General features: G+C 47.2%; 1 protein-coding gene across 1 annotated transcript in view; it reads right to left on the bottom strand.

Annotated features, from left to right (window-relative positions):
• LOC138492667 (catechol O-methyltransferase-like) overlaps nucleotides 1-21,783 on the bottom strand; it is a 96,322-nt gene that overhangs the window by 12,933 nt on the left and 61,606 nt on the right. Inside the window, exon 3 of the mRNA XM_069619986.1 lies at nucleotides 5,639-5,832. Within this exon, the coding sequence (XP_069476087.1) occupies nucleotides 5,639-5,832 (194 nt within the window). The remainder of the gene's footprint in view (nucleotides 1-5,638; nucleotides 5,833-21,783) is intronic.

Here is a 21,783-nt window from a genome sequence, read left to right as displayed (position 1 = left end):
GCACTTCTTGGATAAAGCCTTTCACAAAGTCATATAGTTCAGAAAAATCACTGGAGGAACACAAGCTGCTGTTGAGCCTGTGGAAAGGGAGTTGAGATCAACTCCAAACGTTAAGCAAGTGCCCTTCTCAAGTGAGAAAGCATGACTTATGGCAACAAGGTAAGTACCCAAAGCCCCACAATACCTCTGGTTTGAAGAAAATGTTCCAGCTGGATTCCTCCTTGCTAAAACCAAACCGATCCTTGTTCCTGTGCCTCAGTCGTGGGGACAAGAGGGCTCCTGCGGCAGTACTTGGGAGAGGGCTTTGCCAGCTATGGATTTCCTTTGATTCAGCGGCTCTTTGTGGTTTCAGCGCCTTTCAAACAGCACTGATGAAGAACGAATATCGCTTGTCGTTACAAAGGTCCAGCACTCTGGTGAGGAGACTTTTCAGACTTGAATCTTGTCTCTGGAGTTCTAGCAGGATGCCCACAAAGTTTCAGCATGATTTGGAATTTGGAAGACCGTGCACCGGCAGATGGCTCGAGGTCCCAGGGTATTAGGGTATTGCAGCCCTGCAAGGCCACAGCATGACGTGGGGTGGCTCAAATGCAGGTCTTCTTGAGTCTAGTGGGTCTACCCAGGCTCTGGATCGGAGTCGTCGTTTTAGGAATCCCCAAGTTGTTTGGAAGGAAGGGCTACAGCGGCTCAGATTACACAGCAAGCTCCCCGATCACTGGAAAACGTCTCAGCTGCTTTTCCTTCATCATCCTCTTCGGTTTTGGTTCAGGTGGTCGACTTGTCTTCAGATTCCAGGTTCGGAGTATTTAACAGGAACTACAGCACAACTTCTGCATTCTCTCCCTGCATTTTACAACAAGGTGCAGTCTGGCTGTCCAATCTGGACAGACAGTCCCCAACTGGGATTTGTCCCCATTCAGGCAAGGAGAAAGACAAAGGGCTGCAGAGTTTTGGACTCCTCCCTTGCGTCCTGCCTTCACAGACAGACTGGAGCCTGGGCAGGGAGTCCATAGGACTCCCGCCGAAGATAAAAATCACAAAGGAATTTCCTGCCCTGGATGTCAGGAGAAGGAAGGAGGACAAGAAACACTAAAATGGCAAAAAAGAAGATGAGCCATTTTGGTAAAATGAGCACCCTTGGGTGCCTTTACCGCAGCTGTGCAAACAGGCAACGGTAGAGGTGCATCAAATTAGTAAAAGGTATCACTGCCACCAGCCACTAAAGGTAAGCCTGTCCCTGTAACAGAATTGTTACCATTTTAGTGTGAAAGGGGATACATTGCATCTCCCCAGCACTCCACATAAGGTGGGCTGTGCCGGTTTCACCTAACAAAATGTAGAAGGGATCCAAAGATCCTTTCTACCTTTGGAAACTGTAGTTCTCAAAAGGTTAGCCGGAGAAAGTTAAAAGGGGAGCCCAAAGGGCAAATGTTGGGCAGTATGTGCCAAACATTGTCAAAGAAGATACAATTAAAACGGCACTATGGAGAGTCTAAAAAAATAACACCCATAAAAAGAGTAAAAGACTTTGTGTGTGGAAAAATGTTCCCACTCACTGAGGCATAAGGAAAAATAATCAACCAGTAAAGCAAAATTTCTGGGGTGACACAGGTCAGGAAGATTTATCATTACTATGAAAATCTTACCTAACAGGCCTTTATAACCAGTTTTCCTATTCTTTGCTCACCTTGGACTCATTTGGACATTAAGGACACACATCTTTTGTGCTATTGGTTTGGTTTTATTTTTGCTGTTGTTCTATAATGTTTGTTCTTCTCTTCCTTCAAGCATTGTGGCGTCCATTTCAGGTAAATGAGTGCTATTTGATATGATATTTGATATGATATTTTATTTGTATAGTGCTCTTACACAAGTGTTTCAGAGCGCGACAAGGCAAGGGAGGGGAACAGGGGAGAACAAAACAATGATCTTACTAGGCACAGTGACACTGAGAACGCTCAAGTGCATGGGAAGGGAAAAGGGGGAAAGTGCATGTGAGGGAGAAGAGTGGAAAGTGCGGAGCAGAGGATAGACAGATAAATAATAATAAATACATAATAAAATAGATAATGGAGCAATAAGCAGGAGTAGTGCAGCCAGCAAGTGGCAAGTGCTGTGTGTATGGCAGCAGACTGGGTAAGTCTGACAAGTGCATAAAAAGAAGAAAATTAGGGGTGGGGGACTGTATGGGTACAGATACAGTCCCCAGTGCAAGGGATGGCCCGGAGGCAGTGCAGAAGGGTGGCAGGGTGAGCAGGTACCTGGGCCCAGGGGACAGAGGGTGGCCAGGTACACAGTGCCAAGAGAGAGCAGATCAGCAGGGCAGAGGGGGAGCAAAGGCAGATGCAATGAGGAAGGTCTTGAGGTGCTTCCGGAACCGGAGATGGTTCTCCTCAAGTTTTAGAGTGGCAGAGAGGCTGTTCCGGAGGGAAGACCTGGCCGAAGACAGAGATCTATTCCCAGCTTGTTTCTTTGAGAAACGACTGACCCTGAGGGAGTTAGAGGTAGAGGAGTGAAGATCTCCAGAGGGGAGGTATTTGGGATAGCTGAAGGTATTTCGGACTCAGGCCCCAGAAAGCCTTGTGGACAATCCAGATGGTTTTAAATTTAATCCTTGCATCCACTGGGAGCCAATGGAGAGATTTCAGAACTGGAGAGATACGATCCCAGGGCTTGAGGCCAAGGACAAGTCTTGCAGTCCTGTTCTGGATTAGTTGCAGAGGGCGAAGAGTAGAGGCAGGTAGATTCAGAAAGAGGCTGTTAATATAGTCCAACCTAGAGAGAACCAGAGCTTGGGAGACAGTGAGCTTCTGGGGGAAGGAGAGGAAAGGAAGAGTACCTCTGAGGAGGTGCAGTAGGAAGATTGACATTTTAGAGACCTCAGAGATGTGGGCGGAGAAGGAAAGTGTGGAGTCAAAGATGACCCCAAGGTTCTTAGCCTCACAGGTGGGGATAGGAGGAGGGCCAAGCGAAGCCGGCCAGAGAGAGAGGGGAAAGGATGGAGAAGGGTTGCTGATGAGGAGGATCTCCGTCTTGCTGGCATTCAGACAGAGATCATTGGAGGCACACCAATCTTCAATGGCAGTTAGGCAATCAGAGATGAGGGAGGGAGAGGAGGTGGCCGAGGGCAGCCTGAAAATGGGTTGAGTGTCATCAGCGTAGCACTGGAAATTTGAGCATAGAATGGCAATGCAGTGGGCGAGAGTTGCCAGGTATTGGTTGAAAAGCCAGGGTGAGAGGTTAGATCCCTGGGGAACACCACAGGTAGAGAGGAAGATAGAGGATAGGAAGGAACCCAGTTGGACCTGGGAAGGTCGATCAGAGAGGAAAGAGGTCAGCCAGGCCAGAGCCTGATCAGTGATACGCAGATTCTCACAGAGACGGTTGAGCAGGATGGTATGGTTGACCGTGTCGAAGGCAGAAGAGAGATTGAGTAGGATGAGGATTTTATTTAATAAATAAAATTCAAATACAACCAAATACAATAAGAAGGTATGTTTGTTTCCTGTGAAAATCAGAAATTCCGGCTGCCTTATTATGGACAAATATGTAATTTTTAGTGCAAATGCTCATTATAGGAAATAGAACATAGGCAGCCTGCAGAACAGAGTGGGAACGATTGTTGAGTCAGCAGATCTTGGTAATTAGCTCATGTGAAGCCTTCCGTTGGAATCTTTTCCCCCGTTTGGGCAGGTCTTATTAGTGGATTCCAGATCTCATGCAGATAAGAACCCAGTCCCAATCCAGCCTATGCTGCTGGCATTAAAGAACGCAGAACCAGATCAGGGACACCGAATCATCCTCAAGATCGAGGACTTCTCATCCTATAACTTTAGAGGCAAAGATGGAAACAAATAACGTATGGAATGTTAGATCATCAATGCACCCACATTTAATGTTGCTTCTGTTGGGAATTCCTTGGCAAACATAATAGAACCCACTTATTTATTGCAGAGACCCTACAGTATAGCGGCCGGAATGCCTTCTACAATATTGGATGCCTGGTGGAGGCATTCAGATATTCTGAGGGCATAACAGTAAAGGGGAGTCGCCTTTATTAGGACTCAAGGAGCAGTAAGAAATCTCAAGCAACATTCAGCCTCAAAGAGGTTGCTCGCTTTCCCACCCCCCATTGGGCACGCAGTAGTGAAATGAACCTTCTACATGGAAAAGTATATCCCAAGCAAAGACGCACGGTCCTATCAGCCAGGCTCTAGATTTGTGTATGAATTCAAATGATGTAAGCCCACAGAAAGGTTGTACAAAGCCTACTACTGCCAATGCTGGGGCCCAATTATTTTTTGTGGGGACTAAATTGAAAATCTCCACACCTGTACCGGCCACTGAATTATCTCACCATACAACAATGGCCATTCTTTAAGTAACAAGTTATAAGAAGCAAATGATTATTAAATTGCATCTTTGAGGTTCATTTGATCTCGTATACTACCAATGAGTGGAAAACTGCTTTTACGTCTTCCTTGAGTCATGTGAATACAAAGCAAGCTCCAGAAATGCAAGAGAAACCAGAAGCCAGGCATTCTCGCTCTGCTTCCTCAGGCCCATTCAACAACAGACTCACTCCTGCTGTCGTTCAACTCATAAAGGATTGCAAGCCCGACCTCCTCAAACAAACCCTCTATGAACCCACTCCACCCTGTCGATGCCCCAATGCCATGGGACCTGCCGCTTCCACCTTCTGCCCGTCCTTGCTGCCATATGTGCAATCTGAAAAGCTTTTCAGATTGCACGTAACCTCATGTACCCCCTCTTTGTGCTCTAATCTGTAACCCATTTATCACCTCTATGTAACTTGTATCTCCTGTACTTGCACACCGCTCAAATGCTTCCTGAAGCGAGGGTTCCTCACGTCTGCATGATTGACAGACAACTTGAAGGCAAAGAACAGATCCACTTTTCCTTGTGCATTACAAAAGCTTTCTTCAGGACTGTGGTCTTCAGTTCTTCCCTCTTGCCCCTGAATGACTCTGCCTTCTCGACAGCAAAACAGTAACTCACAATCCCTGGAGTTTAGAGTGTCCTGCACTTCTTTTTTGGGTCTTTCTTGTCTCAGGTTAGATTCGTCAGTACGTCACTTTGTTAAACCTGGATTTAACTGGTACCGCATCCCTCTCGTGGCTTGGGTTGTCTAGACAGAGTTGCACATCAGACTTGTTTGCGCGTGTTGTACTCCCAGATTGGCAGGCTTCTACCCTCTCTTTGCAGTGTTGGCTAAGCTTAATTGTGCATTTCTCCAAGTCTTCATCTGCAACCTGGTGTCTCTCCACCACCGAATGTTCCTGGTCATAGCCAAGCCTTTGGGCACTCCTTCTCATCCCCTCTACTTTTCCCTTTACATCTTATTACCTTCTTTTCTTTCCTCCGTTTATTCATTCCTTCCTCTTCTCTCTTTTTCTGCTATTTTTGTGCTTCCCAAAGAATTGTCTTTAAGTTGTAACAGATACTTCCTTGCAATCAAAAGGCTTACTGCTCCATTACTGCTTCACCATTCTGTTCATCCAGACTGGGGCAGTCTGTAGGGAAATCAGGAGACTTCCTGGCAGGCCTCCACCTCTGCATGGCTGTTAGGGCAGAGCCAGTCACAAATAGGGCAAGGGTAGACCTGTCTCATACTTACTTTGTCCTGGACACCAGCAAAGTTGATCATCTGTTGGGCGATGGCAGCATGGCGCGGGTTTGTTTCAATGGTTAAAAGTCGGGCGCCAGGCTTCAGGAGATGTGCAGTCCTTACTGCGGAATACCCACAGTACGTGCCCAGCTCCAGACAGGTAGAAGGGTTAGTCTCCGTCACAACCTTATCCATAATGGCACCTGAAAAACAAAGGAAGCATGTGAGGCCCGGACGCCACCAAAGTCCACTTGCTTTAGCTGTAATGCTCCGTGCCCTGCGGCAGACAGTTTCTCTCAGTTCTTATTGGCTCTTTTGGAGGTTTACAGTTGCCTTCTTCGTATGGTTCTCTCTTGAGCCTATGAAGAAAGAGCCTGGCTTCTCTGGGGGCCACAATTGGGGCCCTGCAGAGATGCAACAGGCTGCACATCCTGGGCCAATTCACAAATATATGGTTTACACTAAAGAAAAAGTCTTACACCTTGCAAGAGCAAATTTCGCATGATTCAGAAATATGAAATGTATTCCAGGCACATGAAGGGTTATGCTGGCGTAATGTGCACTGGCTTCCATACTCAAGACAAAACCAGCCGCCGCCTCTCAGCTGCAGGTGGTAGATAAGGAGACAGGAAGGATTACCAAATTGAGTGCTTTGATGAATCAGCAAGGATTCTCCCAGAAAGCCTGGCCTGGCACCAGGCTCGGACGGGCCTATAGGGCAATGCCTGAACCAAAAATGCTAAATGCTGCTGTGGGCCCCGTTTCTTTTGTCAAAGTGGCCCACTTTTCTGGCCCACGTGAGCTAGTTTGATGAGTTACTTCACCATGCGGCTAGCAGTTTTTACCAGTGTTACTGAATAAATATTCTTTAAAATGCACAATTTGCATCACATTTCATCAAAGACCTCTCCCTTGGGCACTACTCAAACAGTCTGTCAGAAAAGAAGTGAATTGCCATTTGCAACCGCAGGACACTTTTTCATTGGTTCCTGAGACAATTTTATGCCATGGTCCGACCCTCTCTGGGAACCTTCTCATGTGGCCAGGGAAAGGCAGACGCTTTCTGATCCCAACCCTGTGGGTGGTGTTCAGCGGGCTGATCACTTGAAGGGGGGAATCGGGTCAGGAGGAATGGGAAACCCTTTGTTTAACTTTCCCCGAAACCCTACCCTTCTAATGGCTTTTTGTAAAACATAAGTAAGAAAAGCTAACTTTGCCATTTGGGACTTCAAGTCCCATAATTCCCTAAGTACTGGCACAAAGAAAAGGACTAAAAAGGTACAATGCTGCATGAGTGGTCAGATCATTCCTTCAGATGACCCACACCTGAAGGAGATTGAGGGGTTTAAAAGCCCTCTCAGGTGCAGGCCTTTAGCAAGAGGAAGAACAAGGGCAAGAGCAAGCACCAGAAGCAGTGTGATTCGTGCAGGCAGCCGACGCGGAAGCTGAAGGAGGGAGAAGACGTCAGAACCACTGTTCGGCAGAAATCAGCTGCCAGTCCTGAGAGGGTTTGTACCCCCAGAAGCCTGAAGTGCAGAGGTCGTACAGCGGGAAGCATGTAAGAGGGAAGATTGCCATCTTCTGACCTGTTCTGCAGAGGATGTGCAGCGGCAAGCGAAAGCGATGGAGGCTCTCCTTTCCACGAGGCTGTCTCCGATGGCTGGCATGCACCAGAGGGCCTCAGGAGCAAAAGAAGCTCCTGTTGGAGGTGGCCCGGGCAATGGCGGACCAGGAGAAGCGGTTTGCCACTTTGGGAGGAGCCACAGAAGCAGAAGTCCTGTGATCAGCGAGGGGATCGGACGTGCACGCCTTACCCGGGGAGTTGACAAGTTGGTAGTGACCTTGGAGTGCTCTGCATCCGCTCGGGTGTTCAAGATGGGCATTCACGAAGTAAGCAGCACTTGCGTATGAGTCAAAGTGGTCCTAAAAGTGTTTTTGAATACCGAGTCATTAAAAAGCAGAAAACACCACATTTAACTAAACCAAATCCAAATGAGTAACTTTAAGCATGTCATTTTGTGGAATACTCAGCAACCCGATGGGTTGATATTATTAAGAATTAATGCATACAGCCATTGCCCAAGCCCAGAGAGACTAAAATCAAGGCAATTCAAATGCAAGAGATATTGCAACAGCCAAAAAGCAGCTAGTGAGAGTACATAAGTTGTAAAACGTGTTGCCCATACTTTGTACAGCATGTAGCTGGTATAAACTCACATTGCCTAAGCCAATTCTTGTCAGTTGATCTTAACTACAAAAGCTCTTGTTGTGAAACGCTGTTCGGGCAGGGGAGTATACCCGGATGGCAATCATTTGAAGGAGTAGGCCTGGTATGGGAGTAAACCAGATATGAACTGAGGCAGTAGGCTTGGCATGGATGTAAACGAGGTAGAAGTTGATGAAGTGCTATATGATGAAGTGCTATAAAGTGATCCTGACAAAGAAAAAGTTATGTTGCTTGTGATGCTGAGGAAAGAAACTCTTTTACCACAAAACTGTGGTAAAAGAGTTATATTTTCTTTCTGTTGACAAGTTAAAGTTGCAATGAACTGTGTTGGAACTTTGTAGCAAACCAGGATTTCCTTATTTCTTTTTAGAACTGTGGATCAGAATCCTGCTTAAATCTGGGGAAAGGGAATTCCTCAAGGTTTTCAGGAGAGAATGTGTGTTACATTACGAACTTAATCATAATACTATTGCTGTTGTCTTTGAACTGCCATGCATCACCTCATTTGTTTATTGTATGTGAAAGTGTGAGGCACAGATATTCTTTGTTAGAGTGTTTCCTTTAGTTTATTTTAGGCAGGGAAATCCTCGTCAGCATAGCGATTGAGAGGCTTTTATCCAACCTTTTCATGTAATAAAATGGCATTTGTTTAAAAACCTTCACAAAGTTGTCCGCCTCACATTTCTGACCCCTCACAGTGTCCAATGTGATCTTATTCACACAGAGCCTGTAGCCTAGGCTCTGAATTGCACAAAGCAGTTCCTCGCCCGATTGTCACTCCTTTTTGGACCATGTGATTGTGTGTCACCACACATTCTCATATTTGGGAGTTCCAAGATGTTGGCCCAGCCTATTAAAGGCTTGGTCCATGGAATGAATGGCAGGGAAATCATTAAATGCAATGTGCAACCCTATGACGGAACAATAAGTGACTCTTGTGTAGTAAGTAAGTGTCTGGAAGAAATTGGGATCTGGATGGAAATAATTGGCTACAACTTAACCCAAAAAAAACTTAAGTGATTTTATTTGGTCCTTTGCTTGAGGGGAAAAGTTGCCGTCCACCCCCCAGTTTTTGGGGACTAGCCTCAAATATGCGAAGATAAAAAATCGTGGCTGTATTTGGCAGAGCGATCTAGGCTGTAATGGTCAGGTCTCAGCCAAAATACAGTCTGTTTTTTACAACATCCGTCTCTTACGTCAAGCATTACCCTATGTACCTGCCACCCACCGTGCGATGGCGGTGGGAGCTCTGGTCAATTCTAAATTAGACTATTGTAATGGGCTCTTGGCCAGAGCTCTGGCCAAACAGATTCACCGCCTACAAAAAGCCCAAAATCCAGGTGTAAGACTGTTTTTTGGTGTTGCCAAGAATACACCAAATTCAGGTCTTCGCCGATCACTGCATTGGCTAGCGGTGGAAGACTGCATACAATTTAAAATTGGATGTCTGGTGTACAAATATGTATCAACGGACTGGAGCCAATTTATTTAATAAATAAATTGAAGCAATACCACCCGACCCAGGCCTTAAGATCAGTACTTGCTTTCTATTCCCAGGACCAGCTGCATCTCATGAGGAGACCGTAGCTTTTCACTTGCTGGACCAAGATTATGGAATAGCCTTCCGCTGAATCCAAGGATGACAAATCCCCGATCAATTTTCAGAGCAGGGTTAAAGACCTACCTTTTTAACTAGGTATGGTTATTTTACGGTTCTCTCTTTAAATTTCACTGGTATTCATATCCATCTATAGTGCTAACTTCTGTTTTTCAGCGCATGATTCCAACTGCGCCAGGATAAGAATCAGTTACTTGTGTGCGTGATACACAATTCAAAATCAAAATCAATCAAATCAGCCCATAGACAGCAGCCCATGGCCCTGGGGAGGGAACACAAATGTATAAAAGATGGACGAAAGCAATATTGAGTGTGGGTGTTTGGAGTAACAGAGTAACAAAGAGTGGACAGGTGGAGGTGAGGGAGAGCTGATGGTGCAGGAGGGGGTGTGGAGAGAGCTGATGGTGCAGGAGGCGGTGTGGAGAGAGCTGATGGTGCAGAAGGCGGTGCAGGGAGAGGTGTGGAGAGGGCTGATGGTGCAGGAGGCTGTGTGGAGAGAGCTGATGGTGCAGAAGGCGGTGCAGGGAGAGGTGTGGAGAGGGCTGGTGGTGCAGGAGACAGTGTGGAGAGAGCTGATGATGCAGAAGGAGGTGCAGGGAGAGGTGTGGAGAGGGCTGGTGGTGCAGGAGACGGTGTGGAGAGAGCTGATGATGCAGAAGGAGGTGCAGGGAGAGGTGTGGAGAGGGCTGATGGTGCAGGAGGCGGTGTGGAGCGAACTGATGATGCAGAAGGAGGTGAAGGGAGAGGTGTGGAGAGGGCTGATGGTGCAGGAGGCGGTGTGGAGCGAGCTGATGATGCAGAAAGAGGTGCAGGGAGAGCTGTGGAGAGGGCTGATGGTGCAGGAGGCGGTGTGGAGCGAGCTGATGATGCAGAAGGAGGTGCAGGGAGAGGTGTGGAGAGGGCTGATGGTGCAGGAGGCGGTGTGGAGCGAGCTGATGATGCAGAAGGAGGTGTGGAGAGGGCTGATGCTGCAGGAGGCGGTGTGGAGCGAGCTGATGATGCAGAAGGAGGTGCAGGGAGAAGTGTGGAGAGGGCTGATGGTGCAGGAGGCGGTGTGGAGCGAGCTGATGATGCAGAAGGAGGTGAAGGGAGAGGTGTGGAGAGGGCTGATGGTGCAGGAGGCGGTGTGGAGAGAGCTGATGGTTCAGGAGGCAGGGTGGAGAGAGCTTAAAGTGCGGGAGGCAGTGTGCAGAGCTAAAGGTGCAGGAGGCAGCGGGGTGAGAGCTAAAGGTGCAGGATGATGTGAAAAGATGGAGCGAGCTGAGAGAGCAGGAGGAGTTGGGGGTGCAGCGAAAGAAGAGGAAACATGAGGAGGTGAAGACGCCACGAGATGAGGACAGGTCAAGAAAAGTACTATCAGTATCTTAGTACCTTTCAAGAAAAAGAAAAACATCACGGGGCAGAGGCTCAAAAATGTGCGCAAATGTAATAATTGAAGAATATGTGCTTTTTGCATTTGCAATCATTGCTGAATTGCTCAGGTCACCTTATTCACGATGGTGACCTGCGCTTTTAAAGAGGGATTGGACAGTGGCGCAAAGATGTGCTGTCTAGCACGCTCCCGACACTAATGTATGACAGGCTCTCAGCAACCATGTGTTTGATGGGAGCGCATTTCACCAAGCCGGCCGTTAAAGGCCCTCCGGCTCAGTGAAATGACAGAAAAAAAGCATTTCCATACAATTTAGGGAAGGGAAATGCAAGTGTGACAGGCGGGGTAAAACCATGGCCGTCACACTTAAAGAAAAAATCGCCATCTATTCATCCCTAAGACTTTCTGAGAGACCACAGAAGGTCAAATGCTTTCAGTCTTGGGACGCAGGCTTTGATATAAATAACCAAATCCTATTCATGACAGTGCACGTGTTTCTGGTTTCAGGCCTCTGTACAGCAGCATCCCTTCAGGAAGATGTTGGGTATGGCTTCCAGCTGAGTCAATAACAGGGCGTCGAGGCAATATATAAATGTTCCCTCTGATTGAGAGAAAAAAATAAACACAGTGCGATGGACAACCTTCTTTTGCCTGTTCGAGCCCGAAATGCTAACATTTGACTCTCACAGAGAATGAGCGAGATTGTACTGCACTGGGACGAATCTGGAGGTTATGCCCCTACGTCTCTGGGGGGAGACACCCCCTTTGAGGCTAGGGAGGTGAGTCCACTCAGCAAAACCCTCCCTAGGGCTTTGGGAAAGTGGGACCTCACTGGAGTGACTACCCTCAAGGTGACAGGCACTCACATTCCCATGGGGAACGCTCTATACCTAAGGCGTTATCTGCATACATGGGAATCCGAGAAACTGATGTTACATTCACCTGTGGGGCTCAAAATAGTATTGAGCCTTTGGATATTTCGCTCAAGACAACAATCCTGGTTTCTCCGTGGGCTTGAGATGAACGCAAACAACACGCCCCTGTTTGGTCACGGAGCGGAAATAAAGGAGCGATCACCCCCAAATGGAGGAGACAGAAAATTACGCAGAGGTGAGCCTCCGACGTGGGCACATCATTGAGCAGCGCAGCCCCGGAGCACAGCAAAACCAGCTTTGGTGCAGAGAGAGACCAGAGAGAAAGAGATGCTGTCAACCCGGGCAGAGTCGGCAAGGATGACAGAAAGAAACACAGGCCTTATCTGGAGGTGCAGTTCCCCAGCCACCATCCCAAATGGGCCATGCAAGGCTGGGGAAGCAAAGCACCCTTGACCTTGCATGGCTCTTTTAGCATGTGCGCTGGGGAACGAAACTACTTTTCCCTGTGAAAGTTTCAGCTAGTCCAGCAGCGCTTCCTCAGCTGCAGAAAGCAGTTGGGGGAGTGCTCTGTTTTTTTCCACTCGGCTGCCTGGCTCAGCTTCTCCATAATGGGCAAGGGTACGGGAGGGGCGGCGCCCCCGCGTCCAATATGGACGAGCCGCATTTGCATCTAACCACTTGGTTCGGCTTCGGTGAAAAGTGCTGATGGAGGCCTCAGCTATTTTGCTTCGGAAAATCCAGATGAAGCTCAAGTTAACTATCAAAATTGGTGACTTGTCCCACACAAGAAACGATTCAAACTGCCTCTCATTTCCATAATGTGTTCTTATTTAACACACAAAAAGAAGGGTTTGCAATTCTGCTGAACTAACATTTTCTTCACACTATAAATAACGAGCAGGAAGTCTGGGTTAACCAATAAACAGGCATTCTTTAATAAGTATCTTTTGTTATGTGCCTAAGTCTTGAAAGCACATTTGCAAAACCTAAAAGGGCATTTTTAGGCACTCATTACTTTGCGTTCTGGAACTTGCGTTCTTTTATTCAATAGAGGGGCGGGGTGGCTCCTTTTTGCATACCTTATTTGTAATGATTTATACATTTGTGCGCCTGTTTTATTACAATTTGTGAACTGTGCAAGCCATTTTTATAAAAACAAATTATTCTTGAAAGCCAAACATTAACACACATTTCTACCAGCAGGACCTGAGGAGAAGTGCTTGGTATGGTATAGTATTGTATTGTTTATTTATATAGCGCCTATACAAAAGGCAAGTGTTTCAAAGCGCTTAACCAAAGTCTGCCACCCTGGGCAACTCATGTTCCCTGACTGTGCCTTATCTGTGGAGTTTTAATGAAAACGACTTCCTGTTTTTGCACAGCATAGATGAAAATTGTTAGGGAGATTTTCCATAAACCCGGTGGTCATGGGTTGTAAGTCTCTCTTCCTACCATAGGGTACCAGTGAGACCCTCAAACCAACCAAGCTCTCTAGGTGGTGGTCGTGGCAGAACAGCCCAGTCCTAACACTTGGACAGTGGAGCTGGGTAGTCAACAAGCACAGTACACAATTTTCTTTACCACCAAATGAGAGAATGCCCACACGTTATATTTTGATCAAAATAACATCTTCATACAAGAAAAGGCAAGAAACAAATCGCTACACATACATTGTAAAACAAATTTGCCACAATGTATCAGGCAAAACAAAACAGTTTGAAAACGAGTTCAGTAAGCGTTTCCCAGAAGGGTAAATTCATTAACAGTTAGGTAAAACACTTTTCGTATCTAGCCTGGGAAGTTAAGAAGAGGCCGAGGTAGATGAGTTGTGTGGATAAGGGCTCCCTTTGTCTCCTCTTCCCTCCTGGTCTCGACCACTCAACTCCTCCTTCTTAGATACTTCAACATCCACCTGGATGCTTCCTGTCCTTCCTCTGGACTCTTTTGCGACTCTTTGCAACTCTCTCTCACTCTCTATTCTCCCCTCTGGCCTGACTCACTCTGCAGGGCCCACCCTGGATGTTCTGATCTCCTCAGACCCTCAGACCTTCAGACCTTCCCCTCTCTATCCCTCTCACCACTCCTCTCTCCTGGACGGGTCACTTTCTCTTTTCCTCCCAGAGCACCCTCTCTACCCCTGAGGCCAAGCCAACTCCAGCACTGCCACCCACCTTTTCGGTCATCCGACCCATGAAGCGCGTGTCAGTTGAGGCTTTCCCCACCACTTTCTCTTCCTCCCTCCCCCTTTGGCTGACTCACACCCTGACACAGCCCTTTCCATGTTCCACTCTGCTATATCTGATACTTTCAATGTTCTTGCCCCTGTCATGAGGATCCGCTTGAAGCCCAAAGACAAGTGAAACTCCTGGTACGACTCAGACCTAGTCACCCTCAAACGCAAGTGCAGGGTGGCTGAGAGGAAATCCAATCCTGCCACAGTCTCTACCTCTACTGTCCCTTCCCAGGCCCTCTGCACGGCACTTGCTTCTCATTTCATCTCTAAAACTCAGGACATCCTGTCCTCTCTCTCTTCCTCTCCCCCCACATCCCTCTACTCCCTGCTCCTCCTCTGGCCCTTTTTCGGCCACCTCTCCTCCCCCCTTCTCTGCCTTTCCACGGTTTTCCCCAGATTTTCTAGACAAGTCCAATCTATGAAAGTCTCGTCAAAACAGGTGCAGCCCTGTTCCTCCAAAACTATGAAGGACCATATCGACTCCCTGGCTGCTGCTCTGACCGACCCCTGCAACCACTCCTTCACCACTGGAGTATTCCCATCCCCCCTGAAGCACTCCCTGGTACACCCTCTGCCGACCCGTCCTGCCCGGCTAACTATCGCCCAATATCCATCACTCCCTTCCTGGGTAAACTCTTGGAAAGCTGGCCATCTTGCAGCTCAATCTCCTCACTGAATCTGTTGGTTGTCTTCATGATCATCAGTCTGGCTTCAGAGCTGCCAGAAGCATGGAAACTGCTCTCCTGAACATCCCTGAAGACCTGCTCTCCAACCTCAATTCCAACATCCCTTGTGTCCTCATCCTCCTTGATCTCTCTTCTGCCTTTGACACGGTCAACCATGCCATCCTGCTCAACCGTCTCCGTGATATTCTAGGTATCACCGGTCAGGCCATGGCGTGGCTGACTTTTTTCCTCTCTGATAGACCCTCCCAGGTTCAACTTGGGTCCTTCCTCTCCTCCATCTCTACCTCTACCTGTGGTGTTCCCCAGGGGTCTAACTGCTCTCCCTAGCTGTTCAACCAATACCTGGCACTTCTAGCCCACCGCATTGCAGCGCTCTGCCCCAACTTGCAGTGCTATCCAGATGACACTCATTTTCAGGCTACCTTCAGCCACCTCTTTTCCCTCTCTCATCTCTGACTGCCTGTCCGCCATCCAGGAGTGGTGTGCTGCCAACGATCTCTGCCTGAATGCCAGCAAGACTGAGATTCTCCTCATTGGAACACCCGCTCCCTCCTTTCCCATCACTCTCTGGCTGGACTCCCTTGGCCCTCTTCCTGCTCCCACCTGTGAGGCTAAAAACCTTGGGGTCATCTTCGACTCCACACTCTCCTTCTCTCCCCACATATCTGACGTCTCGAAGAAGTCACTCTACCTGCTGCACCTCCTCAGAGGTATTCTTCCTTTCCTCTCCTTCCCCCAGAAGCTCACTGTCTCCAGAGCTCTGGCTCTCTCTAGGCTGGACTATTGCAACAGCCTCTTTCTATATCTGCCTGCTTCTACTCTCCGCCCTCTGCAACTCATCCAGAACAGGACTGCGAGACTTGTTCTTGGCCTCAAGCCCAGGCATCGTATCTCTCCAGGACTGAAATCTCTGCACTGGTTCCCAGTGGCTGCGAGGATCAAGTTCAAAACCCTCTGCCACAAGGCCTTCTGGGGCCTGGGGCCTAAATACCTTCAAGTCTCTCTTCCTAAATATCTTCCCTCTCGAGCTCTTAGCTCTTCCGCCTCCAACTCCCTTAGAATCAGTCGCTTCACCAAGCAACGAGTTGGTGGTAGATCTCTTTCCTCGGCTGGGTCCTCCCTCTGGAACAGCCTCCCTGCCTTCCTGAAACTTGAGGAGAATCATCTCCGGTTCCGGAAGCACGTCAAAACATTTCTCTTTGCTTCTGCATTCTCTCCTCCTCTCCCCTGCTGACTTTCTGGTTGTTATTGAAATTTCACTGGTTACCTCAGGCCCAGGACCCCTCCCCCACCAGTCGCACAGCTGCACTGCCTTCCTGGCAATCTCGCACTTAGGGACTGTTTTCTGCATCCCTACAGTTCCACTACCAGCACTTGACACCTGATGTCTGCACTTTCACTGGCCACCTGCTGGCCGTACTTACTTATTGTTTCTTATTCTTATCCCATGTACTGCACTTTCCCCCCTCCCCCTTCCCATGCACTTGCGTGATCTGAATGACACATGGCCTAGTAGGATCGTTGTCTGTCTTCCCTCTGTTCCCCCTCCCTTGCCTCGTCGTGCCTTGAAACACTTGTGTATAGGCGTGTTATAAATATCATATGATATCAACTCTCTCTTCCGAGGTGATGCGCACTTCGACATAAGCAAATGCAATGTAAATAATTCTCTTCTTTTATTCTTGCATGAGGCATGCAATGTCAGATTGCCTTTTGTATAGATCCCTGGTATTGACGAATCCAGGGTGATTATCAAGGGACTCCACTTGCACTATTATCGCTAATCAAGAGAATTATGTTCAAGTTGCCATGTTTACATATTCACATATATTCTTGGGCATTGATTTCAATGACAAATTCAAATTATTCTACACAAGATGTTTAGAATGAAACCTAAGTTTTTCAAAGTAAATGCATATGACCCACATATAATTCAAACTGTTTCAATTTTTCATTGTGGCCTATGAAAAAAGAAAGATCAAAAACACAGGCCTCAACACAAACACAGTATGCTACTTGCAAATGACACTTACTTGGGCACATTTGCTTTTGCAGCTTAAGCAACCACCAGCAACTGTACATATTAAAGACATTCTGTGCAGTAGCCAGAATTTGACTTAAACACCAGTGCAGATCCATGGAAGGTTCTTCAAGAGCTTTGCTGTTATCAAATGGAGGCAATGTGCTCTTTCTGGATACAACCGCTGAAGCGGTAAGTGCTCCCCCCGCTTGCCCCAGGACCCTTTAACTTGCGCATGCCCCTGGGCCCACCAGCCCAGCTAACAGGGCTTTGTTGTGCAGTCTTTCTGTGTGCCCGCAAACCACCTCTCCTGATTGGCGGATGATCCAGGGATGTGATGCTGGGGCCCACATAACATTGATCCACCCAGGGCAGCCATGTCTCCGCCTACAGGAACATTCAAGGTAAGGAGCATCTAATGATAAGTGACTGTACTAATGTGACTTCCTCCCTCAATCCTCTATCGACAACATTGGTTTCCTTTGCTAATGTGTTCTCTGATATTTGTGAGTTCACATTGTGTGCTATCTTAAGTATAGATTTTCCCACTATTCACTGATGTCACACAAAGCTCGTTTAAAGTGAGATCATGCTAGAATGAGAATTTGCTACTATTGAACATTTTGCCTCAAGGTTTGTTTAAAGTGAGATCATGCTAGAACGAGAATTTGCTACTATTGACCATTTTGCCACAAGGTTTGTTTAAAGTGAGATCATGCTAGAACGAGAAATTGCTACTATTGACCATTTTGCCGCAAGGTTTGTTTAAAGTGAGATCATACTAGAATGAGATTTTGCTGGAAGCGAGATCGCTCAGATAGTTGACACACAACCAACCTCAGCACCAACCGTCACCGACCTACAACAGCCACAGAACACCCATAACTTCTACAATGTGCAAATAATACAAGAAGGGCAAACAGACAAGAATGTAGAAAAGAGCAAGGAAAAGTAAAAGACACCACAAGGACATTGAATGCCAGGAACAGCCAATCAGAATTCGAAAGAGCTTTAAGCCACCATGACCCCGCATTAAAGGAACTAAAAATCCAGACTCCTGGAACCTCTCCACCCCAAAGAAATGATGTACGGGCACAGCCACAGGTCTGGTCACACCCTTGGAGTGACCTTCTGCAGGGATGGACTCTCTACTACCACCCCACTGGTACAAATCACCACTGGTACAAATCATCTGGAACGACCATCATATGAGCCCTTTCACCATCAGAACCCCAACCCGTACAGAAACAACAAACAAAGTGGCAAGCGACAACCAAAATAAACTGTAAAAGGCTCAATCTCGAAACCCTAACACAACTACAAGGAACCACTAAACCCGATACCTCCCAACTAAACAAAATGATGCCAGACACCTGTAAGAGAACCTTCACACCTAGATCACAGACATGCTAGACCAACTAATGGGAGTGGCGACAGCAGTCACTGGGTGGGCAAATAAATAAACCACACCTACAAGCTGTGTTTCTCTCCTCTTTTATCATTTCTCCTCTTCAACAATTAGCAAGACACAGTTATCGAAGTTAGTGGGAAAAGCGCAGAGATGTACTGGCACAGATGCCCACGTCATTAAAAGATAGTGGCTCAGAGTTTTAGCAGTAAGTTGTGTTGACTGCACCACCAATCTTTTAATGTATGAGGTGGGGTAACGTTGAAGAACTACTACATCTGCCATGCTTGGAAAAGGGATTTCTAGAGGGCCGGGGCTAACTCAGCACGGCAGTTCAAGAGGAGGAGAAAGACGGCGCAGACCGAGGGTGATGAGGAGTGAAGCAACCTTATCTTTCCAATCAAGGCACTCGGCAGTGCTCTGTGGGCATTTACAGATGTTAATGTCACTGCGCTGGACCCAACTACATTAGCTTCAGGCCCCGCTTGTTAGACAATCCTGGCTACGCCTCTGGTTAGAACACGGGCTATAACACAAGACTCCAAATGCTGTGCGTGAATGCAGTGTTGGAGGGAGAAGAGTGGTGCGGAAATTTGTTTTAGAGGGGTGAAGAAAAGTTGAAGTCTATATTTTGAGGGAGTGAAGTGATCCTCTCCGCAGCCACTGTCCACCCCCTTAGCGCATCTCTGAGAGGTTCTTGTTGAGCTTATGTTTAATCTCGCATTCAAGCATTATGCTATGTATAGTGCCCACTGCGATTCACAGGACCACATGGCACATTGAGCCTTGTGTCATGGATGAGGGTGCTGGAAAGGGCTTGGAGGTTCTGGGCCATTCCCATCATTATCCAGATCCTGATGATCAGAAGACCTTTATCAAGTGCTATCTTAGCTGGCTCGAGGAGGGGTGTCTGAACAGTAGCTCATAGCTAGTAGTAAGAGCACCGTTCTATGCTATGATGCCACTCCCCTTTGGGGGACTTGGCTAGGCAGAGCGCACTGGATAAAGGGTGAGTTAGTGATGACTTGGCATGCAACGATGCTTTGTACTTAAATGTTAGCTATAAAATGTAATAAGAACGTAATTTTATAAATATTTCATGTTCCTCGGCGGATATTCCCTGCAAGCATGTTTAAATCACAGCGTGGCTTTACCAAAGAAGGGATTGTTCCAGAATCTAAGACTCACAACTCTTCCTACGGGCTATGTCATGATGGTCATCTTGGTGGGCCCTCGAACAGAGGTATCCAGTCGCTGTGATTGTAATTTCCAGCCGAACCCTTCAAATGATTCTGCGAGAAGCTGACAAAGACATGCTCCACATGGACAGTCATGTGAACTACATCACACCCCGCTGTCGCCCATCTCTGGCAAAGGCCCATCAGTCTGTTCTCATGCTGCAGCTTTGTAGATACCCCACTTTTGTACTTAGACCAAATAATCATCAGTTTAGTAAAGCATACCTATAAACTCACCCTCATTTCGTGGGTCACCCAACCGGCGCATATTCTCACCAGCACAAGAAGCACTGTGTTTTCTATAGACTTCAATATATCACTTAGATAGCAAACATTTTATCACCTAACTGGATCTTGCATCACTTGAACGGGGTCACCTGCCAAAAGTAACTGACTTGAACCCATGTTGGACACTCATTTGGGAGAGCCTGTAGCTCATGTATTTACCTGTGCCCAGTTGTGACTAGCTTAACTGATATCTATAGAGCTCTCTTTAATAACTATGTACTTTAGCTTTCTGCAGTGAAATGTTAATAGAAATACTATGTGCAGTGAAATGTTAATAGAAATACTATATCAGAGTGTTGACTGCTTTCTTTGGTTCTCCATGGGGGGAAAAGGAATCTATTAAAAGAACAGAGAAACACTCTGTTGATATGCATTGGAGACGGTAGCGTCTTCTGCATTTCCATGACAACTGATTACGTAAAGGCATTGATATGAAGCTGCCCCCTGCAGCTTCAAGCATCAGCTGCAGGGGGCGGATGCTATGATCTGTATACAGTAAAATCCACAATTTCTTACAAATCTGATTTCTAATGGTATTTTGGGAAATAATATTACTGTTACTAATAAATTTGGTTGCATTTACTAGACACATAAGGTTTGCAAGGGATTGGAGGGTTCCACAAAAAGTGTGGACCACCATTGTTCTTTCATTGTATACACCATCAAGTGTCAAGGTTGGTTTATCTCCCTTGCACACCACTACTCTTCAAAAGTCTCTAAGAGTTAATAGAAACTACAGGTGTGCTCCTAGTCACTCAGTTGATAGGCTTGAAGATGTTGAGTATACATTCGCTGACCCGAAACGCATTCCAGGGGAACACTTCACTATTCACAAGAACGTTGATTACGAACGCCATGTGTTCCACACCATCAGGCAACTACCGGGTGAGAAGATGGACAAGTTTATGACACAGGTGAGGACAAAAGTGAAACACTGTGTATTTCATCAGTACTCTAACGAAGAAGCCATCAAGTTGCAGGTGATCGCAGGATGTGAGTCTGCAAACCTCAAGAAGTAATTCCTATGAAGACTTTATACCCTAGCAGAAATAGTGCCCCTGGGCCGGAAGACCACTGCCTTAGAACTCCAAGTCTCAACCATGACCAACCTACACATTATCCCATCAGTCCCGATCAAGGAGGAAGCTGTGCAAAAGATTTTAACACAACCCACCTCATCAAAGACAAGGGCCACTGCTTCCGGTGCGGATATGAATTCCAGCATGAGGGCACGTGCCCAGCAATAGTGCAGGAGTGCTCCACATGCGGAGGTGAAGATCACTTCAGGGCCATGTGCCGAATCCCACGGTTACAGGTCTCCCTCCCCTCCACCAATGGGTGACTGACACAAACAGAATGACAGAAAATACCAAACCATACCAGAGACCAGCGCTGCAGTCGACCCCAATGCTCACTGTCACCCGAGTTCAGGAGGAAAGGTAGGAGGCGTGCACATCCACTCTGCAATACTTCCTCCTCTACAAGTGAGTGGGAGTCACCGTCAAGCTCGGAACAAAGAAGGAGATGGGCCTGCTACACACTGGGCAGAACACAGACCAAAGCTGCCGCTCACAGTGAAAGTATTCGATTTTCTAATAGACACAGGCACAACAGTAAATGTCATGCCAGAAATCGAATTTCGATGGCTATCGCAGCCCCCCATCTCAGGCAGGCTCAAGTGGACATATAAGCATACAGCGCAAAACAGCCGCTACCATGCATTGGAGCATTCACAGCCACCTGCAGGCACAAAGAGAAACAAGAACACATCACCATCCATGTCATCCCTCCCAGTGCTGTTTAAAGGAATTGTAAAGTTAAGAGGAAAGAAGATTCAGCTTCACATTGACACTGCCGTGAAACCAGTCACCCAGCACTACCACGGCATACCTTTCAATATTCAGCACCAAGTGGAGAAGGAACTACAGTCACTCCCGCTTTACATTGACACTGCCGTGAAACCAGTCACCCAGCACTACCAAGGCATACCTTTCAATATTCAGCACCAAGTGGAGAAGGAACTAAGTCACTCCTCGATGCAGACATCATTGAATTTGCTATCGGCCCTACCCCGTGGATCTCCCTGGTAGCACGAGTCCCAAAGAAAGGCCCAGAGGGACAGATCAGACTTTGCGTTGACATGCGTGTCCCCACCCAAGCTATACGACAACACCACCAATCCCTGCGCA

This window comes from Ambystoma mexicanum, chromosome 10 (genome assembly GCF_040938575.1).
Source record: "Ambystoma mexicanum isolate Mex_15411 chromosome 10, UKY_AmexF1_1, whole genome shotgun sequence".
In the NCBI taxonomy this organism is placed as follows: Eukaryota; Metazoa; Chordata; class Amphibia; order Caudata; family Ambystomatidae; genus Ambystoma; species Ambystoma mexicanum.
Note: the sequence above shows the minus strand (reverse complement) of the source record. Positions and strands in the feature narration are given on the sequence as shown.